Genomic DNA, 16,927 nt, shown 5'->3' on the forward strand with positions numbered 1-16,927 from the left:
GGGCGGGCGGGGGGGAGGAGGAGTAGGAATAGAGAAAGGATCCTGTCTCCTTGGATGATGGGATTGTAGGATTAAACCCAAAATGTTTGAGTAAATGAGTCCTCACTTTACACCCAAAGCTTATGAAGCTCAGCACAAGGTGAACAAAGGATGCAAGGACATAATTTTAGTGCCACAACTCAAAGTGATCTCACTTGTTATTACTTGCCTCACCTCTGAAAATAGAAGACTGAAGATCTCAGACAGAGATCTTAATAAATAGGTATGTGTATATTGAATTAGGCAGACTTTTGTATGCTCTGGTCTCAATCCATTAAGAGCATTAAAGGTAATGACCACTGATCAGAACTTCTGAGATGGGCTTAATAGGCAGGCAATGCAGTTATAGGACTGACGTGCTGTAATTCATTGAGTCCTTAAATTCACAGATTTTAATGTCATATTTGAATAAACACACTTGCTTTTATTTCCATGGATAGATGTGAAAACTGACAATCTTTAAGGCAGATGAAACTAAACTGAGAACAACACATTCAAGAAAACTCCAAATATTCTTCTTACAATCTCAGAAACTGCATACCACAGCATATTCCAATTATTGGCAGAATTTCCTTATGCATAAGTAGATTTAACAAATCATAGCTCACCTTGGGTTGGGAGGTGGTCCTGGGGGGTAAGAAGATATTCCACTTGGCATACCTGGCATGTAGGAAGCTAAGCGTAACAAAAGATATTTTAACAATCCAAGATCATATCAGACAGCTATTTTTTACAACTTAACAGTTTCAATAATATTGGTGAAGTTCATAGACTTCAATCAGACATAATAGTTAATAGCCCACACATAAGTAAACGTAAAAAGTCTTCCTCAGAACCCTTCTTCAAAATACATAACTAGTGACCCAGGAATTCATTCTGGTTCCCAAAAGCTTCCATATGGCTCCTAGTACAGCCCCTAGTCTTCAAGAGTACCCACTATAATGCACTTCAGTTGCATTGCTTTTGGCCTGTACAAGGTGAGTTAAAGCTTTATTTAACTCTCTCTTCCCCAATGTAGGCTGCAACAGAGACATATTACAGTGTTTAAATTGTGGCTTTTGAGAGCACCGCAAATCTTCAAATTCAGGTGACTATACAGCAAAACTTCTTACTAACAATCTACATTTGACTGACATCTACTGGTAGTATTAATATTCTTACTATAATAAAGCCTTGTGAATCTCCCTTGTAAAAATCCACTGGAATACATTTTGCTATGTCCAAAAGGCAGAGGGGGCAGTGAATTTTAACTATCCCAAGTTTTCTGCCACTGGCAGATTTAACAGACTTGCTAGTATAAATGTACATCTGACAAACAATGGGATACTAACTACTAGCTCTTTCTGCTAGTGCAAGAGGGACCCATTTTGACCCTGAAAAGGCTACGTGGGGACTACTGGAAATGAAAGGGGGAATTGTGCAAGATCACTCCTCATCCCTCTTGAGCATGTGGAAAAGCTGGTAGGATTCAGCCCACAGCCAGCACTGTAGTCCCACATGAAATTCTTACAAAAATTGTAATACAAAAACACCTTTTCCCCAGCAGCATGGTAAATTCCCCAAGGATGGGAGGTCTATGCTAACTCAAACTTCTTAGACGACGTTTCTTAAACTGATTATGATAACCACTAATTTTAGCTTCCTAATGAAAACTACATTAACTTACAATTCTCTTCCTCTGTCAAAATACATTTCAATTTTTTAAGGCGAAGAAAAACCTCTTCTCCTGCTCTAAGAGCCTATTCTTTGATATGGGTGGTGGGAAAACATAATCTAGCCAGATTTAGTTGGATCTCAGAAGCTAAGCAGGGTCAGTACTTGGATGGGAGACCACCAAGGAAGTTTGCTTTGCAGAAGTAGTCAATGGCAAACTCTCTCTGCTCCTCACTTGCCTTTAACGCTCCTTGCTGGGGTTGCAACTTGATGGCACATGCATGCATGCATGCGTGCGCGCGCACACACACACACACACACTCTTTGCTATATGGCCCTGAAAAAGACTGTTAACATTCCAACAGAAGGCCAAAACATATCCTAGAAAACAGAGCATACTATTAGTTATGCTACTAGTTATGACTGGCTACAAGTGCTGCACTAGATAAAGATTTGGCATAGTGAATAAGGAAAAAACATACAGGAGTGGTGCAATAGTTAGTGTCACATTAGAGCTGGGGAGACCTGGATTCAAATCTGCACTCAGCCATGAAGTTTATAGGATAACTTTGGGCCAATCATTCTCTTTCAGTCTAACCTACTTCACAAGTCATTGCGAGGGCAAAAATGGGAGAGAACCACATATGATGTTCTGTGCTCCTTAGAAGAAGAACAAGGTAAAATGTATAGGAAGATAGACTGGTGCCTCTATCACCCTACTGGCAATATGATATTTGAATCTGATATACCATCCTTTGCTTGATGAGAGGTGAACCAGCTCTGCTCTAAGGAACAAGAGAGGGAAGTTTGCTTTTATGATGTTTCGATCCTTGCAACACTGGTCATACTTTCAAATGTTTCTCAGCCACAACAAAACACTCAGCAACTATTTTGAAAAATGTGCATTCCACTGCCATGTAGGTCTATCAAAGGCGCTGTCTTTTCACAACTCCGATTTGTTTGATACCGCTAACCAAGTCGACAGCATATGTCAATGAAAAGGTTATTTCCTGATGCATCCTCCACTACCAAAAATACCAACGAAAAAGTGGAGGAAGATGTGCGGAACCCTGGTGCTCAAGACAATTCTGACCCTAGTGGTTTTACTCTTAAGGAAAGCAGGAGTAAGTTACGTGTGGAAAACCTCTCAGTTAAGGCTTGGTGCAAGACAATGTGCTACTTTTTAAAATTTCTGTTCTTAAGCCCAAGTTCTATGTCCTTCACTAAAACGCTGATAAAATCTGTTTTTTGGTAACCCAACATTTTCTGCAGCATACATGTTATAAAGTCTCTAAGGCAGGATACCACAATGTTCAGGGGCAGTGACAGCACCCGCACACTATTTCCTCTTTCCCTCTTCCTCGCAGCTTTCATATGCTCGCCTTTCCCTGCGTCCATCTCTCTTTCAAACCCACTAAACAACTTTTTCCCTGTCCCCCATCTTCATCTATGTTTCTTAATTTGCTTCATTTTACATAGTGCCTTTCTCCACAATGGGGACCCAAAGCAGCTCACATTGTCCTCCTTGCCTCCATATTAACCTCACAACAACCCTGAGAGGTAAGTTAGGCAGTCTCTGACTGAATCAAAATTACCCACTGAGCTTCCACAACAGAGTGATGACTCGAAGCTGGGTCTCCCACATCCTACTCTGAAATCTAACCATTACACTGTATTGACTTGAGGGAGATGCTGTTGAAAACTAGCAAGTAGCCAGGCCTGGGTGAGTCATGCAAGTCATATGGTACCAGCAACTAGTGGATGCTACGGGGCTTGGCCCAAACGAGTCCTCCATCCAAGGCAAAATAGCCCTGGAAAAGGCCCTACTCCTTCTTCCCCCTGTCTTTTACTGACAGAAGCCAAGCCTGGAATACTAACTAAACTGTTATGGCTAACTAGCAACAGCAACTGATGGTCTCTGTTTAAAGCTATCTGTGTTCCTTTTATCATTTTTTTAAAACTCCTCAATGCATTTTCTTTATATTTCAGATTTTTCTACAATGCTGGGGCATTTTTTAGGGGTGCAGGAAGATCTGTCTTGTCCATTCATGGCTCCAATCTCCAGATTTAAGTGTTCACAGATTAGGTCCACTTGACTATTAGTTTATAAGGTTACAGAAGCATAATGGTTTCAGCACAATTCATAAGTGTATTGGTTTCAGAATAGATCATAAGCATAATGGTTTCAAAACAGGTACAGAGCTTCCACTGTTTCTAAAAGGTCTTGGTCACAAAGACCTATTTTCCCCCAGTTGCCACTTAAGCTACTAACACCCACAAAGACACAGTCTTCCCTGAGATTACAGCACTTCACTCATTCTCCCTCTTTACCCAGAACAGCTCTGCTCAACACTTGAACAGTGCACTGAGTTCCCTTCATATTCAGACTTCTACACCAACTAACTGAACACTTTCCCTCCAGATCCTAAAACTTGCAAATCACTCTGCTCCCTACATGTAAGACCCAGTCACAACACACTTCACTCACCGATCCAGCCCTCCTTTTTCTTCTCTTAGAGTCCTGTATTTTAAACCACAGGAGCCATACATTTAGAACTTCACTTTAATTAGCAGAAATAAAACACATAAAAATATTGACATGGCAAAACATTACAGGAACCCAAAAAGTTTAAAAATGTACAAAGTGTCAAAGCAGATTACTTAGCACACAGAGATTCCCATCAGTCCCTTTTTGCTTCAGTCTCCACACTTCCCCAAAAACAGCTCCTGGGAGCCAGGGGTACAACATATCATGTGAGGAATGTGAAAACTTATATTGAACTAGTAGGCAAAACAGTGGATGCTTTCTGTATGCCATATTTGACCATAACAGTCTAATTCATGCATAGTCTTAATTAACTGCATAAACCTATCTGTTTCCAAATACATAAAATGTTTAAAATAAGAGTGAAGCAACACCATAATTAACTAACAAAATATGAGTGTCATTAAAGACGCCAGAAAACCAACAGGACAATTTTTCAGCTGTTTTTTTATTAACAAAAAGCTGACACAGAAAAGGATGCCTGATACAGCTATTATACAGCGTATAATAATAATCATAATTGCATATTAAAGACAGCAGTTCATACTGATAAACATGGAATATGCCTTCAAACAAAAGGTGTGGATTAAGGGATGAATGAATCCTAGCAATGTGGTCGAATAAAAGTACGCCCAGAAAAACTTGCCACATTTCACAGAAATCTTTAATTGTAAGATACTAACCAGCATGTTTTAGTCTAATGCTCAGTAGGGTAAAAGAAATCTCCCAAGACAAAAAAACCTGACTACACTACTTTAGTGTAGGGGTCAAATTGACCACTTATTACAGCAAAAATAAAGGAAACCCGACAGCTCTCTCAATCATAGCATTAGCTATTAAGAAAAAAAATCAGGCCTCAAGACTAACTTTCTTTAACAATGCAGGACAAACAAAAGTAAAATTAGTAATCGGGGTTGAAAATACCCCTTACTGAAAACATGAAAACCCACAGAAATGTAAATGGGGTCAAACTGACCCCACCATTTTTAAAGCATACGGCATAGTTGAGAATCTGTAAAACAGTTTATTTTTAACAAAACAATTGTTTTTAACTGTTACAATAATGAAACAACATAATAGTGCAGTGCGGAACAACAGATACAAAAAAAAATGATGTCAAATGATGTAACATGTGACACAGGTAGAATGTCAGAAAAAAATCATCAAAACCCCACAGAAACGTTCTTGTGGTCAAACTGACTGCACCATTTTTAAAGCATATGATTAGGGATCCCAGTTGCCCGTCAATTATAGAGCCAGTTTGGTGTAGCGGTTAAGAGCACGGGACTCTAATCTGGAGAACCGGGTTTGATTCCCCACTCCTCCACTTGAAGCCAGCTGGGTGACCTTGGGTCAATCACAGCTGCTAGGAGCTCTCTCAGCCCCACCCACCTCACAGGGTGTTTTGTTGTGGGGATAATGACATACTTTGGAAACTGCTCTGAGTGGGTGTTAAGTCATCCTGAAGGGTGGTATATAAATCAAATGTTATTATTATTACTGAACTCTCAGTGGTTTGCCTCATTGCCTGCCAACTGCGCAACCACCGCTACCTTTACTGGGTGACCTTTACTGGGTGACCGCTAACACCAGCAGGCAATGTCCTGAAGTGATGTTGTCATGCTTGCGTCACATGCTTGAATGACTACTGTAGGATAATTGGTACTGAAGGTCTTTTTCTGAAGGTGTTTATCTGCCTGACAACTACAAGAAAGGGCTATCTGAACTAGATGGCTTTGCTACAGTCACTGGTTCTGTGGGAATGGAAATCTTTGACCTTGCTGTATACACATCCAAGATGAGAAGGCTGAACTTGGGTTTTCAGAGATGGACTGCAAATCTATTATTTCAATATATACATCCCCAGGTAAAAACCCCAAAGAAATATAATTCCAGTCAAAAGGACTCCACCATTTTCAAAGCATATGACACAGCTGGGATTTTCAAGAGTGACAAAATAAAGTGGGTACATAACAGACCCTTGCAATAGAAAGGAGGCTTTCATTCCTGCCAGTTAAAGAATTAACAAAAAGAAGAAATATTTGCACTCTTTCTCTTAACCTTCCTGTAACCTGACTTCAGCCTGCACCTGTAGGATCATTACCACTAATAGGCCTTTCTGTATAACAAAGGGAAAAAATCAGGTCTATCAACCGATGACTAGGGATCAGTAAAAATTTCCAGAATGGAAGGAGCTATTCAGCCTAGAAATGTGAAAAGCTGGGAAGAATGACTGCAAACATGTCCAGGCTTGTCTTGAGGAAGACAGAACGACCCCACTTTACAAAACTGCAATACAGTTCAATTTAAGCTTTTCCATGTAGCTATGGGACATAAGGGAAGCTTTGATGGAGCATAAACAGGGTTTTTACATGCTGCTACTATGCACACAACCAGGTTACAAACACTGGTTCTCCCCTGGGGTACTTTCAACCCCCAAACCAAAAATGCTATAAATCCCAATGCCAAAAGTTCCACAATTTTTTATATATATAAAAATAAAATTATGGAGAGACATTTTAGTTTCCGCTATATTCTCCATCTTCTGATTGAAATGAGATAATAGGTGTTAGTCCATCTATTTATACATGGAAACAATGCTAAAATCATTTTTCAGCATTTGTTTGGAGTCACTAGAAACCCTAAATATGATTATGTGTAGTACTTTGTTTCAAGTCACGTCTATTGGGGGTTAGAATGACCCCATAAACCCTTCTAATGAATCCCAAACCTTAAAAAAGGGCATTGTGGAGGAAAGAGAAGAACTTCAGGGCACTGTACTTCATGAGGGAAAAAGCATAACAGGAGTATGGTGTTTGTATAAAGTTGTATAAAGTACATCAATTTTCCCATGATTTCTGGGTCAATACACCCCAACAACTTGGGAATTAAGCTACTGGTGGTCAGAGCATTGTTTATGTACTCTATACTTTTAAGGCCTATAAACCACTACCACTGAAAGGTTGCCCCAAGACAAGATGTCAGACTGGACTGATCAATGGATGGACTCAGCAGAACTATTTCATGCCCCACCCCACCATGCACACAAAAAGGAATCTTTTTAAGAGACAACCCAATTACACAATTAGATACGCCTCAGCATCAAGCTAAATGACATAAGAGATCTGTAATTAGGATCCCTTGTGGTAGCCCTATTCAGCTCCCATGAATATAGGGGAAGCGTTACTATGGAAGGGAATGTTCAGCCCTTTCCTCACATGACTCTTCCATGATTTTAAAAGGCCCACAGAAACTGCATTCAGTTCTGCAGGAGGGAAAAGACAGGTGTATCACATGTAAATCAGATTTTTTAAACCTCTGAAAGATCTTATTATAGATATCTCACATCTCATTTAACTCTCAGAAGACAAATGTCACAATTACTAGCATCTTTCCAAAAAAACCCCCAAAACTTCCTTGCTTTCATTGTTACTTTGTATAACAGGGCATAATTTGCTTACTGTTTGGTGGTCCTGTTGCCTGGTAGGATGGGTAAGATGCTGAAATAGTAGGCCGAGAAAAGACCGGAGGTTCCTCTCCAAACACCACAATCATAACTTGTATCAGTCCTATCAAATCGGACTGTGGCTAGGAGAAGAGCAGATCAAAGCATGATTCTCTTTTCTCTATTGAAACAGCTTAATCATCCATTAACAGTGACAATGCCTTAACACAGATGGTTTACTACTCTTTCCATCTAATTACAGGTGTCAATCTTATTTATTCCAATTCAACTTGCAAGAGCTAGCTGTCAAAATTAAAATGGTAACCTCTCTCTGGAAAGTGCTGATGAGAAACTGAACTCTGTTCAACGAATTATGAATTACACAAATTGCCAATGTTAAATCAATGACTGGCAATAATCTGGTCCAACTAATTTCAATTGCAAGCTAACCTGCCTGAGGTCAGGAAAGCTCCCACCCTCCTGGCTTTCCGCAAACTATGCAAAACTGAATTATTCAGGAGGGCTTTCTACCCAGGTTAAAGAGCGGTGTCATGATAACTTAAAGAGATGCCTTGATAGGTACAGGGACTATAGACTAGTGACGGGCACGAACCGAAATACGAACCAAAGTTTGGCATGAACCAAGCCCGTTCGTACTTCACGAACCAGCGGTTCATCAGTGCCCATTTCTGACAAACCGGCATGAACTTTAGGGCAGTTTATTTGGCCCATTTTTCAGTCCAGGAAACAGGGGATGGGCTTTCTGCAGACCTTCTGCTGACCTGGAAGTGACCTTCTGCTGACCCGGAAGTGACCTGCTGACCTGGAAGTGGAGGGTTTTTTGGCCCAGAAGTGACATTTTCATGAACCAAACGAATTGGTTCACGAACCGGAGCAGGTTCATGAAAGTTCATGGAACGTGACAAACTGCACGGTTCGTTTTCTTTCTGGTTTGTGCCCATCTCTACTATAGACTATACCACTGGGTAGTATCTGCTGATGTAGATATGGTCCTACGAGGGAGTTTTCATGTTGCTAAACATGCCATGTTAACTAGTTATACTGTTTCAGAAAGATTTCATCTCTGTACTTGGCTTGATGTTTGTTTCAAATTTTCTGCTACTGTTCCCTATTGTATCTGCTTATTGAATGTCCTAACTGTTGTTCATTATTGTATTTGCTCAGTGAATGTCCTAGTTGCTGATTATATTGTAGTTCACTTGCACTATGTAATCTGCCTTGGGTCTCAGTGAGAAAGGCAGACTATAAATAAATAAATAAAACCATTAATAGCAAGTGACCATGCTGAAAATCAATTTTTTTTCTTCTCTAAAAGACACAGCATCACAAAAACTTCATAAGGTAGACCAAAGATCATGGAATTACAATAGCCTGATTTTCTATACATAAAAAGATTTTCAAAGTTAGTCTTAGAGATTGCTCATACACTAAAACCAGAATAGGTGAACTCTGGGAAAACACATTAAAACCAATGCGATGCCTCCTACTCTTTCCCCCATAATTGCATGGAAACAAGATAGTTAGAAACATCAGAGTAGCATGTTGCTGAGCAACAGACAGTGTCCACAAGCTTTGGGGGCTGTAGTCAAAGTTGCTGTTTAGGGGCCATAATGGTAGGCATGCCACCATAATAATACTTTACCTGGCAGAAGAGGCAATGTGTGATTTTGGCTGATTCCCCCCTCCCATACCGTGCATACCTGCCACTCTGGCCCCCATGCTATTTCAGAGGGTCCCTTAAAACCCAGGAAAAAAATTTCACAGCTGCAGCAGGAAAGAACAGCTTGCAGTATTTTGAATCCAACCTATTATAATTAGGCACACTTGTTTTGAAAATACTTGATGTAGTTTTGAGTCCAATACACATAAACACTCCATTCCAAACCAACAAAAATGGGGGTTATCCCTTTACTCCTTCAATCACCTTCAGGATGACCTCGGAAAACATGCCTTTAACCAGTAATTGGTCACCTTATAAAGAATTGTAGAGGGTACGTACCACTCTATGTGCCCTATTTCTTGGTCCTGTATCCACTTCATTCCTTTTTAGTCTTTCAGCTACAGTATATCATCTTTTTACCCTAGAACAGTGTCCATTCACCTTACTAGTCTAAGGCCATGCAACCACACAGTGGCAGAAAGGACTGTATTTGGTCTGTTGCACTTCCTCAGGCCTGCTATTCAAGTTGATTACACCCTGAATATAAATGTGCAGATATACTGCCTCCAAATGAACAGAGGATTTAACACAGCCAATTAAGATGGCACAACAGATCTTGGAAGGAGTGAGGGTGTCCTTGGCTGATCAAGTGAAAGAGCTCAGGGGCACTCCCAACCCCCCTTTTGTTTCTGGAAAAGCAGACTGCTGCTTGGATGTCTTCTTTCAGGTAACATTTTATTCAGAAATTACCCTCCTTCCCAGACTCAGCTGACCAAGTAAGATAACCCGTGATTCTGTAATTCCTAGACCAGATTACTGCTACATGTTGTATTTGTGGCTGTCCTCAAAGACAACTCAAAAGCTACAGCTGGTGAAAAATGCAGCTTCCTGACTTCTGGCTGTAGTTAGGCATCACAATATTAAACCAGTTTTTAAACAACTGCTCTGATTACCTATTTGATTCTAGGTCCAATACAAAACGCTATTTCTTATCTTTAAAATCCTTCATGAACTGAGGTTCACATCTCTCAAAATTTGCCTCTCTCTTAAGCAACAGTGAATGCATTAGGACCCTTGTAGCAGTTTCTTTGGGAAACACCCTCTCGTCAGAGTAAGTATATATTCTAGTTAGCTCTAGATCTTGGACTGCCTGAAGAGTCCTGAGAGGCACTTTTTCTAGCTGTATTTCAGAAGGCCAACAAACCTGTTTTATTTTGTAAGTTATTTGTGAGCTAGTTATGAAAGTTTTCTTTTTTTTTTTTACAATTTGCATGGCAATCTGTCTTTTGTGAGCTTTGAACTTTAAAAAGTTTATATTGATATGACACTGTATGGGGTTTTATCTGTGTTCAGATGGGTGAAGTGGGGGAAAAATTGTTAAATAAAACTGAAGCACATAGCTGCAACCAAAACATAACATACAGGACCAAAATTCTAACACACTACAATTGCACAGTGGCTCATGGAATATTTGATCCTACAAACTGTGAACAGAGAACAGTTGGAGATAGAAATAGTTCGTTCCTTTCCTTTCTTCCAGCAACCCACCATGATATCTCCAAAAAGTTGTGTTAACATTCAATTTATTTCAGTTAAACTAATGAACCAATGTGTTTTTACTGTTCAAGAATTATTCTCTGGACTCAGGATCACAATGATAGGGATCACAAAAGCCTCAAGGACAAAATACCACAGAGCACTGTGGGGCTGCAGTGAGGAACAAGAATTAGGCAAAGTATTTCCAATGCCTTCTTCCTGTTAACGGAGTCTCATGTATCAGAAATTCTGCTAGCAGAAGAGAAAGGAGTGGCAGTTTTGCCTGACTCTCCCTCAACACTGGAGTCCTGTATTATGAGACACTTTGTCCAAAAAGTTTCTACAGCTCCCACACCAAGGTCTCAGAGAAGATGTTGGGCAAATGGGAAAGTTGGAAAGATCAGCATCATTAGGAAACATTATACCTGAGGTTTACGGACTCTAACCTAGTATCTATACCACACAGTTCAGTTACTTAGGTACAATTAATCTGAATTTTCATTTTGAGACAGGAGGAATAACTCTTCAATGATGAAATAAATCCAAGACTAATTTTAAGAATGATAAAATTATACTTACATGCTTCCACTCATGTAGATATGGAAGATATATCTTTCCATTTGCATCAACATGTTTCCCAGTTTTAATTGTCATTGAACTAGTGGGTTTAACAAAACAGATGGGAGGATTGAATGGATATGTATCCAGCAACCACAGACATATTGGGATATTGTATGTGTTGCCTAAAAAGGTTTAAAAAAAGATGAATTATTTTTTCTAAGCATGATACACTATGTAAACAACTCTGTAAGAACTAATTTACTGGACTAAACTAATATTGAAGTCCTACGTAAAGTTACACCTTTCCAAATTCATTGAAGTCAATGGGCTTAGAAGGACTGAGCCCATTGAAGTCAATGGGCTCAGTCCTGTTTAGGACTGAGTAGTCAACTGGATTCTCTGGAAGCTGAAAAGCAATGTGTGATACCTTATCCCAAGCATAAAGTACTCAGAAGCATACTGTACCTGATCACAGAGGATCCCTTTAACATTCTGGTCAATAACCATTGACAGACAACACATTTGCTTATTTTCAAAGCCAACAAAATGTGACTAAAGATCCACTTTGCAGTAATGAACTGCATAACTAAATGTTACATGAAGTACTTCCTTTTATCTTCAACCCAATACTATTCAATTTCATTGAATGATCCTGGGCTTTGGCATTTTCAGAGGTAGATGCTCTAATTTTCCCTTCCCACACCCTTAAAAAAAAACCCCACAGCTTCATAAGCATCAGTATGGAAGATATCTAAATTCTGATAATTTTAGTTGCCCATTTCCGTACCTTTTCCATCTCTTTAAATTAATAGTCATAAATTATATTTGTATATGACATTCCAACTTCAGTTTTGTTTTTTTTACATAATTCCCAACAGTGGCAGGATCGACAGAAACACTATTCACATAAATGCGCACACAGGGAGCTGCCCATTTTCTTTTCTGGTAGCACACCCTCACACCAAACAGAAGGTCCATCAGCTTTCAGTGACAGCTTTATGAAACCTAGCATGCATGAGGGGTAAACACATAACCCTTTAAATTTCAGCAACGCTTCCATGATATACACTTCCATGATATACAGATTGTTAGCAACTTCCTACTATGATGCCAAGATCTCTCCAGTATAGCTTCATCCGTGTACAAAGAATTAAAACTGTTTGTTCCAAAGTGTCCCATTTTGCACTTGCTTAAACTGAAGCTCATTTGGAGCTCTTCACAATCGACTTAGGATTTTATTTTAAATAAATGTGATATTTGCAAACCTAACTTCCTAGTCACTCCTGTTTAAGGTCATATATTGATAATGCTAAACAGCAAATATAAAATTAGGGTGGCAATCTTTTATTCATTACATTTACTGATTTAAGTAAGATAATAAAGACAAAGATTAGATACCTCTACACATCAACACAACATGTCACATAGCCACATGAAGCTACATTATACTGAGTCACGTCATTGTTCTATCAAGGTCAGTACTGCCTACTTTTAAAGTTAGTGGCTCTCCAGGGTTTCACATTACCCACTAAATCACCCTTTTTTTTAACCAGAGAAGCTAGGTATTGAGCCTGGGACCTTGTGCAATCAGAGCAGATGCCCTATTACTGAGCTACGGATGCTCTCCAATATCATAACACAACACAATGCAGTTCCAAAACAAGAAGTGATTGGGGAAGAAGTTATGGTAGCAACATGTTTTTACAATCATTTCAAGAAATCTACAAGCAAGGCACTTCATACCTCTGTAAATCACAGGAATGGTTCCAGTAAGGCTCATCAACTCTCTTGATGAGCCATCATTAAAAACTGGAAAGAAATAATATACAATTTATTCATTTTACAGTCAGGTTACAAAAATTATATACCCATTATACATACATACTGATCACACAATATTCTTTGCATACTTTATACAACCAAGCACCTTTGAGGACAATAAATATTGAGAAATTCCATGCTTTTACTTATGGCAAATCTAACTCATTCACACATCGATAAAGTGACAAATGCAGCAAAGATTAACTATGTTGCCAAGTACTGTGCTCAGGAACAACAACTTTTAGTAAAAAAAAAAAACAGAAACTGTCAAGATAGCATTTTAAATGCCTATAAAATTTCAGGCTGTGCAGCACTCTACTGGTTCAAATCCCTCTACTACCATGACCTCTGTAGGGACCTTTCAGTAAGCCACTCCCATCAGCCCCAGCTTCCCAGCTGTATTATGGGGATAATAACAACACTGATTTGCTCACCACTCTGAGTGGGCATTAATCCATCCAGAAGGGTGGTATATAAGCACACTGTTATCATTATTATTATGCAGCACCTGCAGAAGGCATGAGCACCAAAATTAGAGGACCCATACAAATAACGAGCCATGCAACATGGGCAACTGCAATGAAGGAGAAGTAAGCAAAATCTGTTTTGTCACAGCTTCTTCTGTTTAATTTCGTATGATGTGGATATTTTTTTTCTCCAGATAAGGAAAATGCTCCTATCATGATTCTAATGAGTCTAAAATTCAACATTTTCTTTTGCAACACAAAAGTTAATTGTGCACAGCATGGTGAATTATTACTTTGTCACTAATAAAGAAGCTACCAAAGGCTAGCTGAATTTCAGTACCTATACTATAGTATATAACATATGGAAAGGGCAGGAGATAATTAAGTAACTTACCATATCCATCCATTACAGGCTTGAGATCTTTATACTGGGCAATAACACTGATTGTTTCTTGAACAGTTAAGTCTCTGTACTTGTACTGGAAAAAATCATAAATATTAACACCTCATGGAAATTATAACAGCACCTACAATAATAGTATACGTTTTATCTATAGCGAGGATGGATATTTCCACCATGCGCTGATGTATAGAACTATAGAGCTAAGCATAAGAGTTACGTTTTCATTTTCAGTGCTGCAATGCAGCTATGTGCATATCAGAGGCATTACTGTAGTTAAAAAGCTGCTTTTAATGCTCACCGCCTTATTATATCTGTGCTTTCTTTTACGAAAACATTTAATGATTTTCATTTATTTAGCATGATTTGAGTCCTATAGCTCCTTGAAGACCAACATGATTTTCAGGGTATAAGCTTTCAAGACTTGAATCTTGCTGTTCTACTATTGACCAACACAGCTACCCACCTGGAGCTATCTTCATTTATTTATTTACTTCAATTATATTGTTTTTCTCCTCAATGAAGACCAAACACAGCTTACGTCATTCTTCTCTCCTCCATTTTATCCTTAGAACAACTCTATGAGGTAGGTTAGGTCGCAACACACCAGCTACATAGGCAGGTCTTAAAGAACTGGTATGCGGGGTTGAGTGTTGAGGATGTGCGCTGACAAGAGCCGGAGATTGTTGGTTATTTCATTGTTTGGGTGGCTGCTGAAGCATTTTATGCTAAAAATGAGTTAAGCATACTCCTTTCCAGTATTACCAGAAATTCGGATTTCGGAAAGGGTTTGCTACCTGCAATAGTTAAAGGAAGCCGAGTCACACCTGCAAACGACACCCCCCGCCCCCAACACACACACCCGAAAGAAGAAACGGCATAGTGATTGACGGACTCAACACCAACGGGAAGCTGGAGGAGGGAGGCGGCAATTTAAGGCTGCGCTCCGAGGCAAGTCGGTTGGGGGGAACGGGCGACTGCCTGGCCGCTTCCGCTTTACCTTGCCAAGCATCTTCTTGAGCTGACTATCAGACAGCGCCATGGCGGCGGCCGCTCTCTCCCGCCTCCGGGTGACCCGATCCACTCCCCACTCCTCCTCCGCCGGTCGTCGTAGCTGTAGTTGTCACGCCCGCGCGAGCGCCCACTAACTTCAACTCCCGCATATACAGGAAGCCTGGCTTGGCCTCGCTTCCGATCTTTTCTTGCAGCCGCTTCCGGCCCGTGCCTAAATGTCACTTCCGACGAGTGTACCTATCATATCGCGCTGCGAGCGTAGCCACGTCTGGGAAAAGACGGTTGCCCGGATCAGGAAATTCAACGTTCTGTTTCCGCCGTTGCTCTGGAACGTCGTCGTAACGTTACCCAGAAATTTAGTGAACTCCCCGCAGCAAGTTAACGTGTTTGGGTCTCGGATAAGAGAGTGCAATATATAGTTAACACATGTCATGGTACGTGATAGGGAGCAAGCAAGGCATCCGATAACTATTTATTTAATTTATACCCTCCTTTCTTCCAAATTGGAACCTAAAGCGGCCTTTCCTCCATTTTTTTCCTCACAACAAACCCCGTGAGATAGGTTAGGCGGGAAGTAGGACACTCGCAAACTTCCGTGGCAGGGCACCGATTAGAACTTAGGTCACTGGTTTGCATTTTCACCTTTAAAACTGGCATTGAGACAAAAACATCGGAAATACTAGCAGTGTCTTCGTATTTTTACTAAAAGCATTACACTGAAGATTGTTTTTATATGGAACTTGTGTATAAGATATAAAAACAAGGCAAAATGTCATTGTAAATATACATAAGAAAAAGTTCAAAATATATTTTCCTTTGTATTCAGATTGGTTATTGTTGCAAGGTTAAGATCAATTGTGCTAATAGTGCTCTGTCATAGCATGCTTCTGTATCAACGTGCATCTGCTTAGTGCCTTGAGCAGTGTTAAACTAATTCTTCCCGTTTCATCCCCAGCCTGTAGCCCTGGAACAACACTTGGGGGCGTGGAATTTACATTTTAATTAAGATTAACATTTTAATCTTCTGAACTGCATAGTTGTTCATCCATGTTTCGTGGAAATCTCCCATCATCTAGCGTCTGCAAAACCCACTGTTTTCAATGGACTTAGAATGGTGTAACTCAGTTTAGGATGGCACTGTAAGTAAAATGTTTGTATTCTGTTCATGGGCCTACAAGGTTAGGTCTCAGAGAGGATTCTTTAGGACCACAACCCCAAAGCCCCTGACTCAACCTGTAATCAATCCTACTTCTTCATTACAAAGGATTTTGTACTGGAGATAAGAAGAAAACTTTTGGCCGGAAGCTGGGAAGGAGACCTGAGAAAACTTTCAGAGCTGCTTACAGAAATGGAAAAAGCATTAAACAAAATCTAAACTCGATATTCAACTGAAAACCTCCATTGGTTATTCTGTATGGAAAAATCCTTTGCATTGGAAAAAAAGAATGAAAACCAGTACAGTTTTATATCTCTATGTAACAATGACAATGATATTAGACTTGGCACTATTCAGCCAATTAAGAGTGTCTCAGTGTGTTTTCAGACCACTGATCTGAAAGCTCGGTAACTATGAGTGATGGCAGTTGTACGAGCTCTGCCAAGTAACTCTCAAAGACTTCGCTGCATGAGTCCAGTAACTGCATGAGTTAAAGCATTTTATTTGATAATCTACTAGTTCATTCACTGTTACATTCTTTGCTAGGAATGGCAGTTTTTACAGGCACGTAAGATATATAGATTTCTAAGCCCAACCCGAGTTCCCACC

At 39.8% G+C, this 16,927-nt stretch overlaps 1 protein-coding gene across 2 annotated transcripts in view; it reads right to left on the reverse strand.

Annotated features, from left to right (window-relative positions):
• The window catches only part of TSG101 (tumor susceptibility 101), a 35,156-nt gene extending 19,812 nt beyond the window's left edge, over positions 1-15,344 (reverse strand). For both annotated transcript variants that reach the window (XM_054971174.1, XM_054971172.1), the window contains exons 1-6: positions 15,149-15,344; positions 14,143-14,227; positions 13,204-13,269; positions 11,479-11,642; positions 7,699-7,825; positions 648-714 (exon numbers count right to left, since the gene is read on the reverse strand). In XM_054971174.1, the coding sequence (XP_054827149.1) occupies positions 648-714; positions 7,699-7,825; positions 11,479-11,642; positions 13,204-13,269; positions 14,143-14,227; positions 15,149-15,190 (551 nt within the window). In that variant the 5' untranslated portion in view covers positions 15,191-15,344. The remainder of the gene's footprint in view (positions 1-647; positions 715-7,698; positions 7,826-11,478; positions 11,643-13,203; positions 13,270-14,142; positions 14,228-15,148) is intronic.
• Between the last annotated feature and the right edge of the window lie 1,583 nt (positions 15,345-16,927).

Source organism: Eublepharis macularius, chromosome 2 (assembly GCF_028583425.1).
Source record: "Eublepharis macularius isolate TG4126 chromosome 2, MPM_Emac_v1.0, whole genome shotgun sequence".
NCBI classification, from domain to species: domain Eukaryota; kingdom Metazoa; phylum Chordata; class Lepidosauria; order Squamata; family Eublepharidae; genus Eublepharis; species Eublepharis macularius.